Source organism: Mytilus trossulus, chromosome 4 (assembly GCF_036588685.1).
Source record: "Mytilus trossulus isolate FHL-02 chromosome 4, PNRI_Mtr1.1.1.hap1, whole genome shotgun sequence".
Taxonomy (NCBI): Eukaryota; Metazoa; Mollusca; class Bivalvia; order Mytilida; family Mytilidae; genus Mytilus; species Mytilus trossulus.
This window is the reverse complement of record NC_086376.1, coordinates 63,868,346-63,890,807: the sequence shown is the minus strand read 5'-3', so window position 1 is coordinate 63,890,807 and position 22,462 is coordinate 63,868,346. Positions and strand designations below refer to the sequence as shown.

General features: G+C 30.5%; 1 protein-coding gene across 2 annotated transcripts in view; it reads left to right on the top strand.

Annotated features, from left to right (window-relative positions):
- The window catches only part of LOC134715742 (probable E3 ubiquitin-protein ligase HECTD2), a 43,261-nt gene extending 24,550 nt beyond the window's left edge, over nucleotides 1–18,711 (top strand). For both annotated transcript variants that reach the window (XM_063578142.1, XM_063578140.1), the window contains 14 exons: nucleotides 425–534; nucleotides 1,171–1,319; nucleotides 2,032–2,155; nucleotides 2,527–2,623; nucleotides 6,336–6,443; nucleotides 6,891–7,023; nucleotides 7,687–7,775; nucleotides 8,509–8,670; nucleotides 9,271–9,345; nucleotides 10,431–10,518; nucleotides 11,064–11,170; nucleotides 12,659–12,774; nucleotides 13,259–13,399; nucleotides 14,366–18,711. In XM_063578142.1, the coding sequence (XP_063434212.1) occupies nucleotides 425–534; nucleotides 1,171–1,319; nucleotides 2,032–2,155; nucleotides 2,527–2,623; nucleotides 6,336–6,443; nucleotides 6,891–7,023; nucleotides 7,687–7,775; nucleotides 8,509–8,670; nucleotides 9,271–9,345; nucleotides 10,431–10,518; nucleotides 11,064–11,170; nucleotides 12,659–12,774; nucleotides 13,259–13,399; nucleotides 14,366–14,486 (1,620 nt within the window). In that variant the 3' untranslated portion in view covers nucleotides 14,487–18,711. The remainder of the gene's footprint in view (nucleotides 1–424; nucleotides 535–1,170; nucleotides 1,320–2,031; nucleotides 2,156–2,526; nucleotides 2,624–6,335; nucleotides 6,444–6,890; nucleotides 7,024–7,686; nucleotides 7,776–8,508; nucleotides 8,671–9,270; nucleotides 9,346–10,430; nucleotides 10,519–11,063; nucleotides 11,171–12,658; nucleotides 12,775–13,258; nucleotides 13,400–14,365) is intronic.
- The last annotated feature ends 3,751 nt before the right edge of the window (nucleotides 18,712–22,462 follow it).

Sequence of the window (22,462 nt, the reverse complement as noted above, 5' to 3'; positions counted from 1 at the left end):
CTACTAAATGTATTGGCTACCAAAAGGTAAAAATGTACTGTGGATTCACTTATTTTCGTGGGAACCAATTTTCGTGGATAAGGGAAAACTTGCATGTTCGTGGATATTTAATTTCGTGGCTTTGATGTAGTCTAGATACAAGCCTATAGTAAATTTGTCATTCGTGGAACATTTAATTTCGTGGTTCACCTGTAACCATGAAATCCACGAAAATTGGTATCAAACGAAAATTAATGAATCCACAGTACATAGAATTTGTCAACTGTTTCATCTCAGCTTCTAGTAAGGGTTCTACAGCTAATATTTCTGTGCTTTGAAGTAGTTTCCTTACTGTTATTAAATAATTTATTGGCAATCATATCACATCTTCTAAGTTTGAGAGTGCCTCTAAATATATAATATTTGATGTTTTTACTCTTTTCAGAATCCTCAGTTTGAGAGTGCCTCTACATATGTAATATTTGCTCACATGTTACGACAGATTGCAGCCTTGAACGATCATGATCACCATTTTCTTGTTCATTGGATCAGAAGGTAAAAATCCTCAGAGAATTTGATAATTTATTTATATGTCATCAATTATGTCAGCATCAAAGCATTTAGCAACATGACTATTAAAAAAGATAAACATGAAAAGGATCAAGTTTTAGATACAAATGCAATATTAATCATGTGAAACTCCTTATGGAGTTCTTGAAACAACATATTATGTCTTTGGTAAAAATGTTTTAATTTGTGGTAGAGGAATTGTAATTCATTTAATATTTAACTATTTAAACAAGAATTTTGTAAGTTGTTTTTAAAAATCTGAAATCAGGAAGTGAAATCTATAGATTTATAAACATGAAAATTGACAACTGTGAATCTAAGGTACTTTCACGATAATAATAAGGTTGTTTTGTCAGGAGGGGATTGAGAGAAGAAAGTACATTAATATTCAAAATTAACATATAATGAAGCAAGTTTTATAATTAACTCATAGTCTATGATATAATTATACAGCTTTGGAATGACAATTGATATTGTTTGACTATACTATACATTTGGGACAACCAATGAAAGAAAAATTATTCAATAAGATATCAAGACACATTGTTTATGCATTCAATAACTGATGCATAACAGTAAAATATTCAAATTTAATTTCTTCTTTTTCTTTTATGATTGCAGGCTGAAATCTGTTCCAGTTAGGAAGCTTATAAAACGTCTCCATAGTTTCATATCAATCCGTCTGTTCCCTCCTCGTCCGCAAGATTTACCTCCTATGCAAAAGTGTTCATGGTGGGTCCCGAGTGCCACCAAAGTCATGGCATTAATAAGTAAGTTATAAAGTGCTTTATATTATAACATCAGTGTTCATGGTGGGTCCCCAGTGCCACCAAAGTCATGGCATTAATAAGTAAGTTATAAAGTGCTTTATATTACATAACAGTTTCATGTATGCCATTATACAAATTGTGATATTGAATTCATACGACTAAGAATATTGTCACTTTAAGATTATTCTCTTATATACAATAAAGTAAGAAAGTTTACATATTCATGTCAAAGCTTTTAGGGAAAAAAATCATATGAATGTTTGAAAGTCATCTACATACATTTTAGGCCTCCTTTGCATAATGGTCCAAGTAGTTTATTTAGTTACCCCTAGTCTGTCAACACTGAGGTTTTGATTTCGAACCAATATAAACTTGCGGAAAAGTGTGTTTGACGCTCATCTTAAATGACTGAGAATAAAAGTTTTCTACAGAACTTCATGGGTCCAACAAAAAGTGCTGAAAGTGGTGTTGGATATATAGGAACTATAAATGAATAAATAACTTTGTGATAGGGCTACAGAATAAAGCAAACACACAAGAAAAATAGGTTTTAAATTCATTATCTGTTTACTATATTGTTATTTGGATTTTTTCAGGAATTATTGATATCAAATACATTGACAAGCCATGCTATAAAGAATACTTTCAAACATTTTTTTCTGTGTGTTTATAATTTTACTGCTGTACCAAAAGATTTGTTTCTGTATTTTAGATGCTGCCAATAATTTATCTAGTCCTCCCCTGGTGCCATTCTATGAGTTTTACAACCCAACCCTAGATCACTTAGATCTGATGGCTGAGTATTATACATGGCAAAATCCAAGCTCCTGTGCTGGGTAAGTATTTTAGGGTATTAAAGTTTTATATTGCATCAATGCTTATGCAGTATTGGTGAAATTCTCCATTTAAAACACTTTACTAATTCAAAGATTTATCTCCCTTGACAAGGTATAACCCCCCCCCTTATAAATTTGAAGAACAAATATTTGGAAAAAGTATAACAACTCCTTAAATTTCATTGATTGCTGCTACACAAATATCGATCTCCAGACTACTAACTACCTTGTCAGTCAGCATTGATCCCCCTCTTTGTAATTTTATAGGGAATTAAAAGTTGGCTGTTTTGATAACTATACAGTATAAAAAAGTTCATATAATTCTATTTTTCAAACCACATCACACATTCATTGAATATTTTTATTTTCAGATTTTCCTTCTGTCAGTATCCATTCATTTTAAGTATTACAGCAAAGAGAACAATTTTACAACGAGATTCAGAACAACAAATGATTATAATGGCCAGGGTTTGTATTACTCATTTAATGTCAAAACATAAGCAGTTACATTTCCTTAATCTTTTTTCACTGATTTAGGAGAAAGATATTTTATATAAATTTGTTAAGTGTGTTGAAAACTGATTTACAGAAGTAATGGGATAAAAACAAAAAGTTATAGAATTCTTTCATACTTTGCAAAAATGCAGTTTGTATTATGCTATTTCAAAAATATATATGGTTTAATATGTGAAATAGTAGAAACCTTTACAATTTTTTTATTGCCCTTTTAAAAGGAGGCTCGCGCGTGGCATTGAAATTGAAATATCTTTTTTAACTCATCTGTGACTCACATTTTTGATTATTGTTTTCAAATGAGCTGAACATAACAAAATAATTAAAAAGTTCAAGTGATTTCTGTAAAAAAGTTATTTTTAGCTCACCTGGCCCGAAGGGCCAAGTGAGCTTTTCCCATCACTTTGCGTCCGGCGTCCTTCGTCCGTCGTCCGTCGTCCGTCGTCTGTCGTCCGTCGTCCGTCGTCGTTGTTAACTTTTACAAAAATCTTCTCCTCTGAAACTACTGGGCCAAATTGAACCAAACTTGGCCACAATCATCATTGGGGTATCTAGTTTAAAAAATGTGTGGCGTGACCCGGTCAACCAACCAAGATGGCCGCCACGGCTAAAAATAGAACATAGGGGTAAAATGCAGTTTTTGGCTTATAACTCAAAAACCAAAGCATTTAGAGGAAATCTGACATGGGGTAAAAATGTTTATCAGGTCAAGATCTATCTGCCCTGAAATTTTCAGATGAATCGGTCAACCCGTTGTTGGGTTGCTGCCCCTGAATTGGTAATTTTGTGGAAATTTTGCAGTTTTTGGTTATTATCTTGAATATTATTATAGATAGAGATAAACTGTAAACAGCAATAATGTTAAGCAAAGTAGGATTTACAAATAAGTCAACATGACCGAAATGGTCAGTTGACCCGTTTAGGAGTTATTGCCCTTTATAGTCAATTTTTAACCATTTTTCGTAAATCTTAGTTATCTTTTACAACAATCTTCTCCTCTGAAACTACTGGGCCAAATTAATCCAGACTTGGCAATAATCATCTTTGGGGTATCTAGTTTTAAAAATGTGTCCGGTGACCCGACTATCAAATCAAGATGGCCGCCACAGCTAAAAATAGAACATAGGGGTAAAATGCAGTTTTTGGCTTATAACTCAAAAACCAAAGAATTTAGAGCAAATCCAACATGGGGTAAAATTATTAATCAGATCAAGATCTATCTGCTCTATAATTTTCAGATGAATCTGACAACCCATTGTTGGGTTGCTGCCCCTGAATCGGTAATTTTAAGGAAATTTTGCAGTTTTTGGTTGTTATCTTGAATATTATTATAGATAGAGATAAACTGTAAACAGCAATAATGTTAAGCAAAGTAGGATTTACAAATAAGTCAACATGACCGAAATGGTCAGTTGACCCGTTTAGGAGTTATTGCCCTTTATAGTCAATTTTTAACCATTTTTCGTAAATCTTAGTTATCTTTTACAACAATCTTCTCCTCTGAAACTACTGGGCCAAATTAATCCAGACTTGGCAATAATCATCTTTGGGGTATCTAGTTTTAAAAATGTGTCCGGTGACCCGACTATCAAATCAAGATGGCCGCCACAGCTAAAAATAGAACATAGGGGTAAAATGCAGTTTTTGGCTTATAACTCAAAAACCAAAGCATTTAGAGCAAATCCCACGCGGGGTAAAATTATTAATCAGATCAAGATCTATCTGCTCTATAATTTTCAGATGAATCTGACAACCCATTGTTGGGTTGCTGCCCCTGAATCGGTAATTTTAAGGAAATTTTGTTGTTTTTGGTTATTATCTTAAATTTTATTATAGATAGAGATAAACTGTAAACAGCAATTATGTTCAGCAAAGTAAGATTTACAAATAAGTCAACATGACCGAAATGGTCAATTGACCCCCTAAGGAGTTATTGTCCTTTATAGTCAATTTTTAACAATTTTCATAAAATTTGTAAATTTTTATTAACATTTTCCACTGAAACTACTGGGCCAAGTTCATTATAGATAGAGATAAATGTAAGCAGCAAGACTAGTAAAGTAAGATTTACAAACACATCACCATCACCAAAACACAATTTTGTCATGAATCCATCTGCTTCCTTTGTTTAATATTCACATAGACCAAGGTGAGCGACACAGGCTCTTTGGAGCCTCTAGTTTTAATTTCGATATTACCTCTATTTCTCCTATTAGTTCAACAGAAAAAAGGATATAAACAAAAATGGATGCTTCTTTCGGAGGCAGATTGTGAGCTTAAATGAATTGTGACCCCATATTTTTATTTCATTTTTCTATTAGGTATAGGAAAAAGTTTATTTATAGAAAAAAAAATGTAAGGGTTCCGCGGAACCCAATGTCTCGCCTACTTTTGCTCTGAATCACAGGCTCAACAAAAATGAGGGGGGAAATCAATAAAAATATTCCTCTTGATACTATCTTTTAATTGTAAGAAGCTTCTGTCCAAGTTAACATCCAGGATAGTTTATGAATCTAAAAAATGTTTTAAAAACTTTAACTGCAGACTGTATGTAATGTTAACTGGAAGAAAAACTAAGTCCATTTATAAGTAAAAAAACAGATAAACAGGTACAAAATTTGAATAAAAATTTGTTCTAGTTACTAGCTTTTGATCATAAACAAGCTTTTGTCTAAGTTTGGGACAAACCCTGGATAGTTTAAAAGTTATTAAAATTTCAAAAACTTTGACCACAGAGTGAATGTAATGATTCCGTGCAGAAAAACAAAGTCCATCTATAAGTAAAATACGGAAAAAATGGAATTTTATTTTTACAAAATTTACTTCTGGATACTATCTTATGATCATACACAAGCTTCTGTCCAAGTTTGGTAAAAAAACAGTATGGTTTAAGAAAGTTATCAAAATTTCAAAAACTTTAACCACAGAGTGAATGTAATGTTTCCCTGCAGAAAAACTAAGTCCATTTATAAGTAAAATACAGAAAAAATGGAATTTCATTTTTACAAAATTTACTTCTAGATATTATCTTATGATCATAAACAAGCTTCTTACCAAGTTTGGTAGAAATCCAGTATGGATTAAGAAAGTTATTAAAATTTCAAAAACTTTAACCACAGAGTGAATATTTGTGGACGACAATGACGGAATGTAGGATCGCTTAGTCTTGCATTTTCGACTAAAGTGGAAAGCTCGACAAAAATATAGTGAATTCCTATATTAGAAAAAAAAAGAAGATTTACACCCGTGAGCCCCCTTAAATGACATTTAGATGGGGTTAGTTTGCTGTAAAAAATCAAAAGTTGTGTGGACTTTAGAAGCCAAAACTTTCTACTGCTTTTATATGTTGATAAAAGACAAGAAAACTAACTTTATACAGACATACAGATCTTTATGATTCTGGCCAAAAAAAAAAGAGACTTTTACTGCTATCCTGCTAAGTATGCAGCATTTAAAAGTAAGAGCAAAGACTAGTTGGAGGCATGTTGAAAAAAGTGACCTGAAATTGATAATTTCTTCATTATTTGGTCTCTGGTGGAAAATTGTCCTACTGTCTATCATACCACATCTCACATTAGGGATGAATTCCTTGTATATAGCTATAGAATAATCTTTCTGTTATTTCATTACCAAATTTTTAGTTCACCATTGAACAAATATTTTACAGAGAAGTTTAGTGGCCAAGGTGCAACGACGGCAACTACCAGATGTAGGGATGTTGTTTCTGAACCTTAACATTAGGAGAGCATATCTGGTCTCTGACTCTTTAAATGAGGTAAGTTTAAAAAATAGTGATATATATTTATTAAAATTGAAAATGGAAATGGGGAATGTGTCAAAGAGACAACAACCCAACCATAGAAAAAACAACAGCAGAAGGTCACCAACAGGTCTTCAATGTAACGAGAAATTCCCGCACCTGGAGGCGTCCTTCCGCTGGCCCCTGAACAAATATATACTAGTTTAGTGATAATGAACGCCATACTAATATCCAAATTGTACACAAGAAACTAAAATTGCATACATTTTTATGTGAAATGTATTTTTTTTCAGTGACCACATGAAATGTCATTTCAAAATTATATTGTTGAACTTCATGATTTGTTTTTTTTTAAATTTGTGCTTAATAATTTTCAATGGTTTATGTTTTACTGTTTAATTCATTTCAATTAATAAGTTGTCATTATGAAATGATATATAAGTTTGATTTGAAATTTGACAGATTGCAGAGAAACAACATGATTTAAAAAAGAAACTGAAAGTTACATTTGTTGGTGAACCCGGTCTTGATATGGGAGGACTAACTAAAGAATGGTTTCTTCTCCTACTACGGCAAATATTCCATTCTGATTATGGTGAGATGATCAAATTATATACAGAGTAATACAGTCAAAATCAATGTTAACAAGGCCTTCATTTGTAAAGTGAATGATTTAAATGTGTATGAATCATAACCAGTAAGCTGTAAGCTACATCAAAAATGCAGATACAAGCGGATGTTTGCAACTGTTAGAACACATAAAAAACAACAAACATTCTTAAGGCTGTTCCGTTAAAACATGCATGGGACCCAAGCAAGGCACCCCAATATCTCAACTATTGGTAGGTGTCATCTTAGACTTTGCATAGTGGAAATGTAAGTGAATTTTTGATTTTCCTTTTAAGGTGGTTACTCAATTTTTAAAGAGCCTTCCCTGGGTACCATGTATGTTTTAATGGAACAGTCGTGAAGAATATTTGTTATAAAAACTGATGCTTTGAGAGAGATATATTATGTTATTTTTTTTATAATTACACATTTAAGGTTCGGAAATATTTCCTTCAAAGTATTTCCACTTTATAATAACATCTTTGTTCCAATACGATCAGGTCAATTTTTCTGGATGGTTTTCATTTTTTTTTCCAACCTTGCTCTACCATTAGTTACTGAAGGATGTAAAGCAAATGTCATAAAATATAAGCCCCTAACATATATTTTATATTTTTTACCTAAACATGATTTATGATGTATTTTACAGGTATGTTTACCTATGACAAGAAGGCTGGTGTACATTGGTTTAGTTCTGCTCAGTGTGAAACCTACCAAGAATTTAACCTTGTAGGAGTTGTATCCTTTGTCAGTATTGGCAGATGTCACTTGTATAATATAACTGTCATTGTTTAATTTCTTCACTCAATTGATAAACACTGGATCAACACTCATCTAGCATCCTCATTTCCCTAAACCTCATTTTGCTATGAGATTTAAAATTTACATTTGGTTAGAAAAAGTTTTTTCGATTAACAGACTTACTTGCAACTTGGACAGTGTTGAATGTTCTGTGAAGGGCCTAGGATTTTAATATGTTATCTTATAAAAGTACAAATTATATTCCCTTGCTTTGCCCACATGGCCATGGCAATGTTTAATTTTACTTTCTATACTGTTCATCTTGTCAGTATTTTGAGGATTCGTTATTATGTCTCATTTCTGAAAAGATAATAGAAGCAGTTGTTTTACTGGTTAATGTAATGACACTCTAAACAGAAAGTTATACACAATATTGTAAGATCTTTGTATAATGTGAAACAAGTACAAAGGATCTGTATTTTGTTTAATGTTTGTATGCTGTCAGACTTATTATGATGTTTTGTTTTCCAACAGTTTAGTCTTCAGTGAACTAAATGAACATTTGCTCACACATTATTAAAACTGTTTTTTTTTTCTATAGACAAAAAGACAAATCAAAGAGCACAATGATTGAGATATTACACTACAGTTTATTCAATTTAAAGTCATTTTCATAATTACCATTTTTCAATCATAAACATTTTGTAAAATATTCCTTAACTCTGATAAGTTAATGGGTTTAGCAGTTTACAATAGTATCATACTGGACATAAGATTTCCTGCCTGTTGTTACAAGAAGTTGCTGAGCCCTGCTGTAGTACCATATAATAACCCACGAGCTGTTGTAGGAGTCACACCATTAACTGTAAATGATCTCAAAACCGTTCAACCAGTATGTATAATCAAAGTTCATATACAAAAAAAGTAGATAAACTATACCACCATCACAGATTGTAAAATAACAATACACAATTGGTCTAATGCTTTACTTAAGTCTGAAAATTTTGATTAATTAATGAGTCATACATTTTGTCTCAATAAAGAGTAATAAATGATTTGGTATATTTTTTATATTAGTTTTACAAATACCTACCATTTGTTTTCTATGAAATTTGGCAATTTTGCACACAAATTGTAGCTGAAAAAAAGCATGGTGACCCATAATTTTTATTATATATATTTTTGAAACAAACATAGAAATATCTACACTTTGACAAAGTATAAGAAAATTTTATCCAAAGATAAATTTAGAAATGATCCAGCTAACTCATAGAAATCTGAATGTTACAATGTTTTATAAATGTAATCATTATTTATAATGTTACAAGATATCATATAACATACTTATGCATATTGATGTGAAATGGTTTTCTTAACATAAAGCAATTATTATTTAATTCTGTTATATGTTTTTCTAAATTGTTACATTGATAAATTTGTAACATTTTAAATCTTTGCTTAATATATAGATTTTTCCACTTTTGCTTTACAGGAAGTAGCCAGTGGTTTGAAAGATTTGTTGATTTATGATGGTGATGTGGAAGATGATTTTGGTTTAACCTTTCAGGTAACTTTTGATCTATATTCTGTGTACCTTTTGAATAAAAAATCAGCCAGTCCAAAATCTTTTATCTTTTTTGATTTTGATTTTTGATGTTTTAAAACCACTTTAAAGCACAGCTTTTTGGCTATTTTTGTGGTGGTCAGTTATTATTGGTGGATGAAGCCAGAGTGCCTGGACAAAACCAGAGACCTTCGATAGGAAAACTGACAATCCTAGTCAATTAGTCTAGTGCACCCACACGAGCGGAGTTTAAACTCACAACATTAGTGTTGACTTCTTTTACCTTGTCAAAACTATTACTGATTCAAACCTACATGAAAAAAAAAATTATGTCTAGAGTGACGAGATGAAATAAAACAAAATATTTTTTTATCTATACGTAGTATTGTTTTCTTTGTGCCTTTTATCTTTTTATTTTACGTTAATATTCACAAATAATTGATTCACATTTTCTTCATGGTGTATATATATATACTAGTACTAATACGCCGCTAGATTAAAACTGACGAGGAAAGGTAACACACAGCCACTGAAAGCTTTATTATTATAGAGCCCAGGTGGTCGTGTGGTCTAGCGGGACGGCTGCAGTGCAGGCGATTTGGTGTCATGATATCACAGTAGCATGGGTTCGAATCCCGGCGAGGGAAGAACCAAAAATTTGCAAAAGCAAATTTACAGATCTATTATTGTTGGGTTGATGTTTAGACGAGTTGTATATATTATGCAGGAGTTTATGAAAAATTTGTTGATAAAACTGGCAAGGTCATCTTGCAAATATGTACTGTTACTCATTATCTAAAAACAATGTACACAAAAAGAGACAATCAAAATTATTATCAGATTTAACCAAAGATTGTATGTGTCAACTGGGATAGTTTGTGAGTCAGCAGCCCAATTTACATTAAAAACCTAGATATTATTTTTCTTTCAAATTAGACAACTTCAGTATCCTGCCCATGTGTATGGGGATGAGACGACATATTGTATACATAGGTTACATAGGCTACAAAAATAGATTCTAATGGATCAATAACATTCAAATATATGTAGATATTCAAACCTCATTATAACATTCTACTTTCACACAGGTATCTCAGTCTGAATTTGGATCTGTTAAAACTGTGGAATTAAAGCCAGGTGGTGCTGATATATCTGTCACTAAAGCCAATAGGGAAGGTATATCAATTTACTAGAAACACTGACTTAAAGCAATCTAGAAAGATAGAAAATGTCAAAAAATTGTGTTTCCTTATTTGATGGGTGGTTTTATATGTTTCATTCATTCATGCTAAATTTTCCAAACAAAATGTAAAATAAGTAAGTTCAATTAATGAAAAGTAAAATCACAAAAATACTGAACTCTGAGGAAAATTCAAAACGGAAAGTCCCTAATCAAATGGCAAAATCAAATGATAAAACACATCAAACGAATGAACAACAACTGTTGTATTCCTGACTTGGTACAAGCATTTTCAAATTAGGAAAATGGTGGATTGAACCTGGTTTTATATCGCTAAACCTCTCACTTGTATGACGGTTGCATCAAATTCTGTTATTTTTAAAACGATGAGTGAACAAAACAGATGTAATCGGTAAATAGTCAAAATATGGATACAGCAGTCATCACTGTGTTACAATCTCAAAACAAACAAACATTCACAAAAAAGACTGAGTACATCATTTATCTTCTGTATATACAGTTTTGAATTTATTTTTTGTAGAATATGTACAGTTGTATGTTGATTGGGTTTTGAATAGATCAATTTACCCACAATTCCAAGCATTTTACCATGGTTTCCACAGTGTTTGTGCATCAAATGCATTGATTGTAAGTTCTATATATAGAAACATCTTGCCTTGAGTTCATAAAAAATTCAAGTATGATTAGTGTACTCCGAAATCCACCAATCAAAATACTTGATTTGGTGCATTTTGAACAAAACTCATTCTTCAAATACTAAGTAAAGTTTTATGACCTAGAACCCTGGTTATGGTTGTCTTATTCTTAAATTCTATTTTTTTAGGTCAAATTGTTTCAAAACTGCATTAATTTTAATGAACAATAATTTTATCTGAAGACAAAGTTAATTGAAGTGATAAATTTAAGTCTGCTACCTGTCCTTTGATTTTTATGGTTACATTGTCAGAGCTTACATGTATATCTCCTTTAACTTTTAAAAGCATTTGTGCATAAACTATTGCATCTTCATACATTGGCTATATTTTACGTTTTTCACCCTAATTCCTCAAATACAAATAAAGCATATTGTTAGAACATTTGTGTATGTCTTGTAATGTAAATTACATGTACAGCTAATCAAAGTTGAAGAATTGTCACAAATTAGGATGGAAGTTTTAACTACTGCGGATTCATTAATATTCTTTGGATACCAATTTTCGTGTGTTTCGTGGGTACAGGGAAACAACGAATTTAAATGTTCCACGAAATGCAAATTTTCTAAAGAAATGCATGTGACCTTCTGCTGTAGTTTTTTTATTTGGTCGGGTTGTTGTCTCTTTGACACATTCCCCATTTCCATTCTCAATTTTATTTGTCAAAACCACAAATTTAAATACCCTCGAATATGCAAGTTTTCCTCTATCCATGAAAATTGGTACCCACGAAAAATAAATGAATCCACAGTATAAAAAAAATTTGTTGAGAAAGGAGTAGGTTCAGTAAGACCCCTTTTTGGCCCCAAAATAGAGCAGTTTTACAAAATTGTGAAAATGTTTTGTTTTAGCTATTTATTGGAAAGAAAAATTCTTCTGCTACATAGATATGGGCTGTTCTTGACAAAAAAATGCACATATAACGGGTACTAGCATAAAGTCATTCTAAATTACTGAAATCTTCACAATTTCAGCATTTTAGTTAAATTTTAGACAGTTTCCATCTTAAATGAAAGTGGCTGCATTTGTGTTCATTCATAATATTGAGATGTAAGTTGTATTTGATGATAAATCATAACATATATTAAGGTTGAGGATGAACATGGATGAGGCCACTTTTATTTTTGACAAAAACAAACTGAAAAGTGACGTTATTTGGCATATTTGATAGATTTTTCATATTGAAGCTTGGATTGGAGTGTTTGGTATCACTAAATCAGTTAAAATCTTTCACATAAACTAATTGAATCAATTGAAAGTGACACTTAAGTGATTGAAAGTGTACAAAATCTTTCGTTTGAAGAACCTGAAATTTGGAGCCGAAATGAGTCCTTACCGGAACTACTCATTTACAGAAATTTATAATTTTTCCTTATTTTAAAATGTATAATTTTCTATGTATAATTTGCGTTTGTTTTGTTAGATGTTGCGACCACAGGAAGTAGAAATGTTAGTTTGTGGTAATCCTAACCTAGATATGAAGGAATTGAAGAAAGTAACAGTGTATGATGGGTACAGTAGTAACGATCCTGCTATCAAGTAAGTTCTACACATTATAATGTTGTGTGTGTTTGTTTTATTATGGTGTTGTTAAATAATTAAATAGAAAGTTTTTTCTGCTGAAGGTTCTCTCTGGTTACTTCCTCAGCAAATAAAAACTGTTCACCATGATATATGTGTTTGAGAAAATATAACAACAATCTTAATCTTTGAGGGGAAAAAAATATTTTTAAGACATATGATTTAGTTTCTGATTTGACATACACAAACTTTTCTTTAGAAATCTAAACATATTATTCAGTTTTTCATCAAACTTAAAGAAGCCGTCAGTATAATTCTTCAGAATTTTTGGAAAATTGTTTATTTGTCCATTTGACTTACAAAAAAAGATTTTATTGATTTTTTAAGGATTATTCAGTTTTCCAATAATTATTCAGAAGTGATTTGTTTTATTTTTAAGAATTGTTGGGATATAATTCAGTTTACCATTTGACTTACAGAAGTCATTTGTTTTATCTTTTAGGAATTTCTGGGACATATTATTTAGCTTTCCATTAGACTTACAGAAGAAGTTTTTATTATTTACCACTGGCAGTGACAGGATACCTATCGGTGGTATGAGTGAAATGCAGTTTAAAATCTCCAGAGTTAGTGGCAGTGATCTGTAAGTTTTCTAATAACATTTTCCTCAGTTAAATACATGTACCTTGATAAGTCACCTAATAAAGGCACAAAGGGAAAGGAGTATTAGGCCATCTTGTTTTTGCTCCTTGAATAAAAAAATACAAATCAACAAAATTTCCACTGAAACTGAAAAATATAGTCAAAGTAAAATTTGAGATAATAGCAATTAAGAAATAATTCATGGGGGCTTGAATATATCGTTATTTTACCACGGGTTTGCCCTTTATGACAAATATTTTACCCTGAGCGATAGCGAGGGGTAAAATATCGGCATAAAGGGACAACCCGTGGTAAAATCTAGATATATTCAAGCCCCCATGAATTATTTCGATTCTCATAGGACAAACACGGCAATTGTTTTGGATCGAAGCGCTCTAGGTGTTGGCCATTATTTGCCGTTCCCATAAATTAACGCACTTTTAAATTGGCATAAAAGAACGGAACAAACAGAATAAGTGACATGCTAAAACTATTCACAAAACTTTTTGGGATAGATTTGGATGAATTTTAATGATAATTTACTTATATGTCTTCTATGTATATAAAAAAAATGGGCTTATACCACATTTTAGCATCGTTTGTTTACGTTTCCTGTTGTGATGATTTTCGGTATCAAAAGCGTGTGTTTTCCCGTAAAATGCTTAAATTATAACGTCATCATTCTATGACGTCGGGTACTTCATTCATAAAAAAAACATATGACGTGGGAGTGCGATCGGAACGGCCAATACAATATATTCATATTTTATCACGGGTGTGTACTCAAAGCGTTTGAAGGACGTCATGTTAGAATATATTATGATATTCTAAGACATTTTCACCAATAAAGAACAGATTGTAAAATTTAGATTATGAATGCATTCACTACAAAAAAATCATTCTACAAATGTTAATCCCTTGTCAATTTTTGGTATAATACTATATAAGATTCAAATTTTAATTTCAGACTGCCCATGGCACATACCTGTTTTAACCAATTAGTCCTACCAGGCTACAAATCTAAAAAGTCTCTGAGACAGAAATTGTTGACTGCTATTGAGAATGCTGAAGGATTTGGACTTGAGTAATCACTAGAGCGTGCTTGAGAAAAGTGAACTGTTATGTCTTAAATAAACTTGCTGGTCAAGTTGACATTGTTATGTTTGTATTTGATATTTATTTTGAGTGGAGAAGAATCTATGACAGTATTAATTGTAATATTACTGTAGACCAAGAAATAGTCTTGGAAATTTGTCAGGGTATAGAGTCCTACCCATTTTTCTCTTTCCGTCCTTTAAAAATACTATAAATTGAGGTGATATTTCTTATCAGGTGCCACATTTTTTTGGTGGAATTACAACCCTTAGACTTTTTTTGCTACAGTTATCTAAAAAGCTCTAGTTTTTGTAACATAGAGTGAGTGACCCATATTCGCCAAATAATTTGTTCATTTCAACTTACATCCAACCTAAATTTGAATATTTGGAACTTTTTATGTAGGTTTCAGAAATTTTACTATATGACAAAAAGTGTTTGATAAAGGAATTATGTTCAAAACATTGGTTAATTGTTTTAAAAATTAATGTAAACTCAGGAGGAAATCAAGTTGTTCGTGTACCATGGGGGACACATTTTTCACCCGATACATGATATGACCATCCTCTTTATCTTAATATATTATAAAAACGTTTGTACAATGTAATTAAATGATTAAGCTTGAGAGATCATTCCTATACAATTTTTCACACGACTATTTACTTATAGACTTGATTGCCATATAAATCTAGCATAATAGCTAAGAATTGTTTAAAAACACCTGCATATCTTTTTATACTTGTGAATAACCTTGGAAATGGAGTAAAGAGGTATATCAACTGTTCAAACATTACACACAGTCTTTACCATCTATTTAGGCAAGTCATGGGTAAAAGCACTCAACTTTAAAGAAAAAATTGCACAACGGCAAAAATTTGTCCATAGCCAATATGTGCCACCCACTCTATCAAAAATTAGTAATTTTCGGAGGGAAATGTGGATATCCATACAAATAGAGATTCTTATGCTGTTCTGTCAAAGATTATCACTATTTATACAGAAATTTTGTATGAATTTTCACTATGTTCATGGAAGGTATTTTGTCTTGACAATTATCATATTTTTAAAATACTTTGTAGAAGGCTGTGAAATGGGAGCCTTAAACATGGAAAAGATTTAACTGTCTCTTCTAGAACTGAAACCACTAACAAAACCTAACATGAAAGTTTATATTTAAGTTGACTTTAAAATTGTGTAAATATGCGAAATTCATGTGCACCACAAACTAAAAAATGTATTACCTGTGTCTAAATGATCCTCACTTCTCTTATTAATTGCTTTTTGTTTCTGCTAGACAAAGTCTAAAAATCATGACTTATGTGATCTGTTTTTGAAGCAGATAGTTAAATGATATATATGTGTATGGTTTGCAGTTGCATTATTATTGTCACAAGTTAGTTTGATTCTATGTCAATACAGACTTTTAAAATTGATGCAATGTATGACCATTTATCTATGTAAGTGATGGTTTTAATAACACCACATCAAAAATATATATCATTAACCTTATCACACATGATCATATACATCTATCACAGCTGGTGAAGGTCTTTTAAGGTGGTACCTAACACTACAGGGAGATAACTCTGTAAAATCAGCTAAACGTTTAAATTACATTGCATTGTAAAGAGAATATTAAGCTTCTCAGAGCTCAAAATGAGTGTTTGTCAAACTGCCATATAACCAGTGTAATTTATCTTATAAAACGGTTGGTTCAAATTTTTGATTTTTTTATATTTTTATCAAAGGGTCAAATTGAATACTTCTTCAAAGTTTTATGAAAATTAAACGAGCCAAATTAATTTTAGTGCAGGTGTTGGGTACCATCTTAAGGAAAGTGAGATAAAGAAAGAATTTTTTATAAAATTTTCACACCACATTTACCCTGACAATATAGATACATTTTTTGAAGTTTGATATCAAATAATTATCAAAGGTACCAGGGTTATGATTTAGTACGCCAGACATGCGTTTCAGCTACATATCGATAAGACTCATCAGTTCATATCAAAATGAATCCATATATGAAATGATATTTTGTCGAATCATTGTTAAACAGGGTAAAATATTGATATAAATACTGTTTAAATAAAAATATTGCCATGGTCTATTTTTTTAAAACTATATTGCCCCTTGAAGAAAGTATTTTTTTGCATTTATTAATATAACTACCTTAAGATGACAGTGTTATGATAAAACATTTCTATTGGAAGTATAGTTGCAATAAATTATAAGGCAGTACATGTACAGTTTCTGATAATCATATATGAAAAAAAATCATATATTGCAAAGAAAAGAGATATAAAATTTGGAACAAATAAAAGTATTGACCCACACCTGACTCTTATTTGGAACTGTACTAACAATTGTTGATCCGTCCATATGAATAGTCTGTGATATGTTTTAACAATTTATTTTATGTTGAATTTGTATAATCTAGTAATATCTCTTATTTATTTGTTTTTCAATTGATCACATATATAATAATTTTAAAAGTGATCGATTGTTTTTTCTATTACAAAACATCTCATTATTTAAGATTTCTTTAGAATATGTTGAATATTAGCTTTAACTATAATTGATGTGCATATGTGGGCATTCATCCTTGGTTTACTAGTTATATGGTATTTCTGAGGTATTCAGAGACAATCTATTGTTTAAAAATGTCATATTACAAATTTGCATTTACATCTTCAATTCTTGGTCTTTTTACTGACCAGTTATTGTAAGGCTGTCTTATATGAAGAAAAAAAATCATGTTTTTTCTTTTTTTATCACCTATAATGCTCTTCATTTTAGGCCAATGTTCATATAAAGAACAAGAACTATATTTTATAGTAAAGTATAGAATATACATGGAAGTGCAGTATTTTAAGCTACAATATCCTGAACACAAATCTATTGCTTGTCCTGTTTAAAGAATATCTTCAATTTGTTATTGATAATCTAAAATATTGTGCAGTTAACTCATGATTTCTAATGACAAATATGTAACAGCAAGCCCTATAATGAACAAACTATCATTTTGTCAAATAGTTGCATTTTGTACACTGTTATAAGCTTTTGGAATATTTTTTGCGTTGCATTATCTTTTTGGGGCTAAAAAGGCTCCATTTCTATAATAACTATCATACTTCACATTCCAAGTTATGCTTGCAAAAAATTCCATTCTATTTTTCAATATGTATTGATGATTATATACTTTTTAAAATATCTCAATGTATATGAGGCAGCTTCATATATCAAGAGTATCAACTAAATTATTTGAGTTTCAAATGTATCATTTTGATTTGATGCCTATAGCTTTGCACCTCAGAGAGTTTTCAAACATCACTTAACATTTCATATCTAATAAAATTGAGAATGGAAATTGGGAATGTGTCAAAGAGACAACAACCCGACCATAGATAAAAACAACAGCAGAAGGTCACTAACAGGTCTTCAATGTAGTGAGAAATTATTACATACTGAATTTATTTAAAGTCTGTATATTGATCACTAATTAATGCCAATATGAATGATACAGTTTCTGTATGATAATGTCTACTTTAATGAAATTCTTCAGTTGTGATAGACTACTTTCCAATTAGTTCACTGTCTGTAAATTTCCTATGACACAATTCTTTTTCTAGTATATCACAAAAAATATTGATTGTTCTATGACTTTATTTACATTGATTGATTTAAAAATATTTGAGTAATAGTTTGACACAAAAAACATTATGTTTTTCTTAGGGAACTGTTTCAAACTTTGCCCAGCAATCACCATATTTTTTTCAATAGTAAATGATCATAAATGAAAAATGTACACTGTTATGCACTTTTGAAATTATTATTATTTCATCATATTTTTTGTATACATTTGATAAAAATTGCATTTATTTTCCCCATTCATTTCAAGTGTAATAATGTCTAAAAAAAAAACACAAGTTTAGACAGACCTATTTTGATTGTCATGATTTTTCCCCAGATTTGATTAGGTCTATAATTATTTTATTTGATCATTGATTCAAATTCATTTATTTGTACACCAACTTAGGAAGTTTTCTCCTGCACAAAATATGATAACAGTACATAAAGATTTTATGTATTATCTATTGAAAAAAGACTTCATTAATGACAATGTTGATAATGTGACTTTCAGTAGAAAGCATACTTATACACTTGCATCAATTTGTCTATTGAAGTATATAGAGTCGAACTAATGAGGTAAATTAAGGTAGATTGATGGTATACCGCCATCTTGGATTGTACAATCACAGTACAAAATCGGTCTACTTATTTGCCTAAATCTGCAAATTTAGAGACAGATTTGCATTCAATAGTTAGACTGTTTTTTTCTATTTAAAGAAAACCTGTTAATTTATCTTATTATACAAAATATTTTAACAAATATCATTTGTTTTGGTTTTAAAATAAAAAAAAAATTAAGTAAGCCATTTAAGGGGAGATAACTCTTTTAGTACAAAATTCACTTGTAGCTAGAAAACAAGTTCGGTGACACCATGTTTTCTTTTTAACTTCTTAAAACATATTATGAAACCTTTCTTCTGGCAATTTATTTCAAAATTCTATCTCATAGAATTTTTTTTATGCACACTAATGTGTTTTTTCATGAACAAACTAACCAAATTTTGGCAATTTTCAACGACTCATTGCTTGAAAAATAGCACGGTGACACATACTTTTTATTAAATTTTTGAAAAGAGCATTGTGAAATCTTCATTTTGGCAAATTATAAAAAAATTATATACTTGTGATCTTCCTAAAACAAATAAAAGTTTATGTCAATGTGACAGCAACCAAATCTGTCATTAAGGATATAAAACGCCTAGATTAGGGTCTTCAACAATAGTTAACTAATTAGCAACAGGAAGAATTTTGCAATAAGTGACAATGATATAACACCTATTATAGTCTAAAAATTATGAATAAATTGACAGCAAATGTCATTTACAATTTTTTTAATGAAAAAATGTTCGATTTTTGTAACGGTAACCTCTACTTTGAGTTCAGACAATAGGCTCTTAAGAGCCTGTATTTAATGATTAATCACTCTCATTTCATCATAACTCTGTGTGCTATGGTTGATAAGGCATAAGATATACCTGTATTTTTAGATATGTGTGTTTATGTATTTACTTATAAATTGATCTAGTCAGGACACTTATATAGTGCCAATATTTCTGTTTACATTAAGATTTAATCAAAATTTAATGTTATTGTGTCAAACTTCACAATGTAGTTATTCTTTAATCACTAAAAATAGCTATAAACATTCTATGGTATTTAGAATATTTTAGTATATTTAAATGTCAAGACTTTAAATTATGCACAGATATCAAATATTGTTTTTGATTTAATATTAACAAATTTTCCAGTAAAAGCCTATCATTTCAATATTACATTTAACTAATTTTGAAACTTATAAATAATTCAATATTTGAAAACTTCCATTTGTAATGCGATTCTTTTATGGTAACATATTGTTGAGACCAGGTTGTCTGCAATTACTTATGATTACATAAGATTCAGATGCATAGAATTCAATTATCTTTAATTAAAAACTGTATTGAATCAAATAAAATTCCAGTAATGGGAACTATCACACGATAGTACTGATTACTATACAAATTGTTAACCCCTCTTAACATGACATTGATGAAATTTGTCATCAATACAAACAGAAAGCCCTCCATGTAGAATATTGTAACTTCGTAATCATATATGATTTCTGACAATGAAGCAGTTTACAACACATAAACAAACAAAATAAAGGAAGGAGATTTAAGCATTTGATGCTTTGTGCAATAACTAGACCAAAAATTCTGTTTTCTTAGAATATTTTGTTCTGTGATATAATCTTTTGTTATTTCTTATCTATCATTGTTTATTTTGTGCATTGTGGTTTTCTTTCTAATAAAACGTTTTATGCAATTATTTTTATAGTTTTGTATTGTAGAGCCTTTTTTTAAACATGAATTAATTGTCATGGTCCTGTTCTGTGTGTAATCAATGTAATACTTGAGAACTTAAAAATGTGTGCTCATATATGAAGTCAGGTAACAAAAATACCAAACTCTATGGAAAATCCAAAACATAAAGTCCCTCAACAAATGGAAAACAACTGTTATATTCTTGACCTGGTAATGCATTTCCTTTTGTAGAAAATGGTAGATTAAACTTGGTTTTATAGCTAGGTAAAACTCACACTTGTATGACAGTCGTTTAGTATATCATTATATTTATAACAATGTTTGAGCTAAAAAGAAAGATATAGCCGTATTTGACACCACTTTATGGAATTTTGGATCCTCAATGCTCTGCAACTTTGCACTTGTTTGGCTTTATAAAAATTTTGATATGAGCGTCACTGATGAGTCTTATGTAGACGAAACACTCGTCTGACGTACTAAATTGTAATCCTGGTACCTTTGATAACTGTATAATAGGTAAATATGTCACAATTTGAGGTACTACCGTCAATATATAATTTTAATCTTTTTAAAAAAATAAACATTATGTGTAAAAAGAAAAAAAAATGGTATGCAAACACTCTATAGACGAATTGCATAAGCACAAATGAAAGACAAAAATACATAACGACTATAGCACAATAACAATTTTGGGGTGTATAAATATCCCACGCCACGTCAAAAAGATAAAACAAAATATAGACTAAACAGAAGCACTGTGTAGGAGGCAACATGTGGGGTGTTCACTATGTTTGACACGGGTTGCAGGATTTGAAGCAGTGAAAATTGATCAAGGTCAATTCAAATAACAATTTTTTTTATTTATTTTTTTTAATTATTAACAAATAATGTATTGCACGGAAGGAACCAAACCATAATCTAGTTCCAGCAGGCAGAAGCAGACATTTTCTTACTTTGTTTTTTCAAACACCTCTTCCTAGTTTGCTGCATTGCAGATTTTGAAGTTTTATATGCAAATTTCAGGATAAAAAAAACACTACCTTTGACGATTTATATAGAAAGGAATTTCTTCCATGAAAACTAACCAAATATCAGCTTTTTAGTAACAATTTATTGTTTTTTAAACTATTCATCAAAATATAATGTGGGTCTCTGCCTGGAGTGTCAGATTTTGCGTCTCAATGAGTATAAGCATTTATTGAATAAAATATATTTGCATACAAAATATATGATTGTTATTCTCCGCTTCAATCAGCCACTTCATGTCAAATGTAGCCGACACCTGCATGTGATTTTCTACCCAATGAGTAAGGATTAAAAATATTAAAAAATGAATAAAAAGAACACTATAACACATAATTGAGATGATAAACAAATTCCTATAAGCTACTTCAAGACTATCATTTATCATTTGTGAAGTTTATATTATAAAATTATCAACAATGTCTTGGGTGTCTTCCAATGATCTTTTTTTCAGAAAAAGGACAAGACGGCTATTTGACAACCTTGGTTCATCAACCTTCTTATCAGACACTGGTGATGTTTTAGTAGCAGCTGCAAGCTCTTGATTAACGAATGAGCTTGAGAAATGTAAATCCCATATGCAGGGGAAATAGATAGATATATTAGGGAAATTTATAATTTCAAAATTAAAATCGTCTCATTTGTCATGGTTTTTGGTACTGAGATGCTTATGTCAAATCCAAGGTCTCAAAATGAGACAGAGGAAGCAGTGTATGCTTCTCTAGTTTCGATGGATATATGATTTGGCTTTAATAAACTTTTTGGTTTATTTTTATCATTGTATGAAAGAACTCCCACTCATATTAAAAAAAGAGGTTGACATGGAGAGGCGCACAGTTAGTTCCCATAGGAATGCTAATTATATGTTAAAAAAAAATTCTACCATCAAATTCAACAAATATGTTGAATATTTTATAAAATAAGAAATTCCAGCATAATGCAATCATTAGTTAAATCCTTTTAAAAGTTGCTCGTCTAAAATGGTATTTGTTTAATGGTAGTTTTCACAG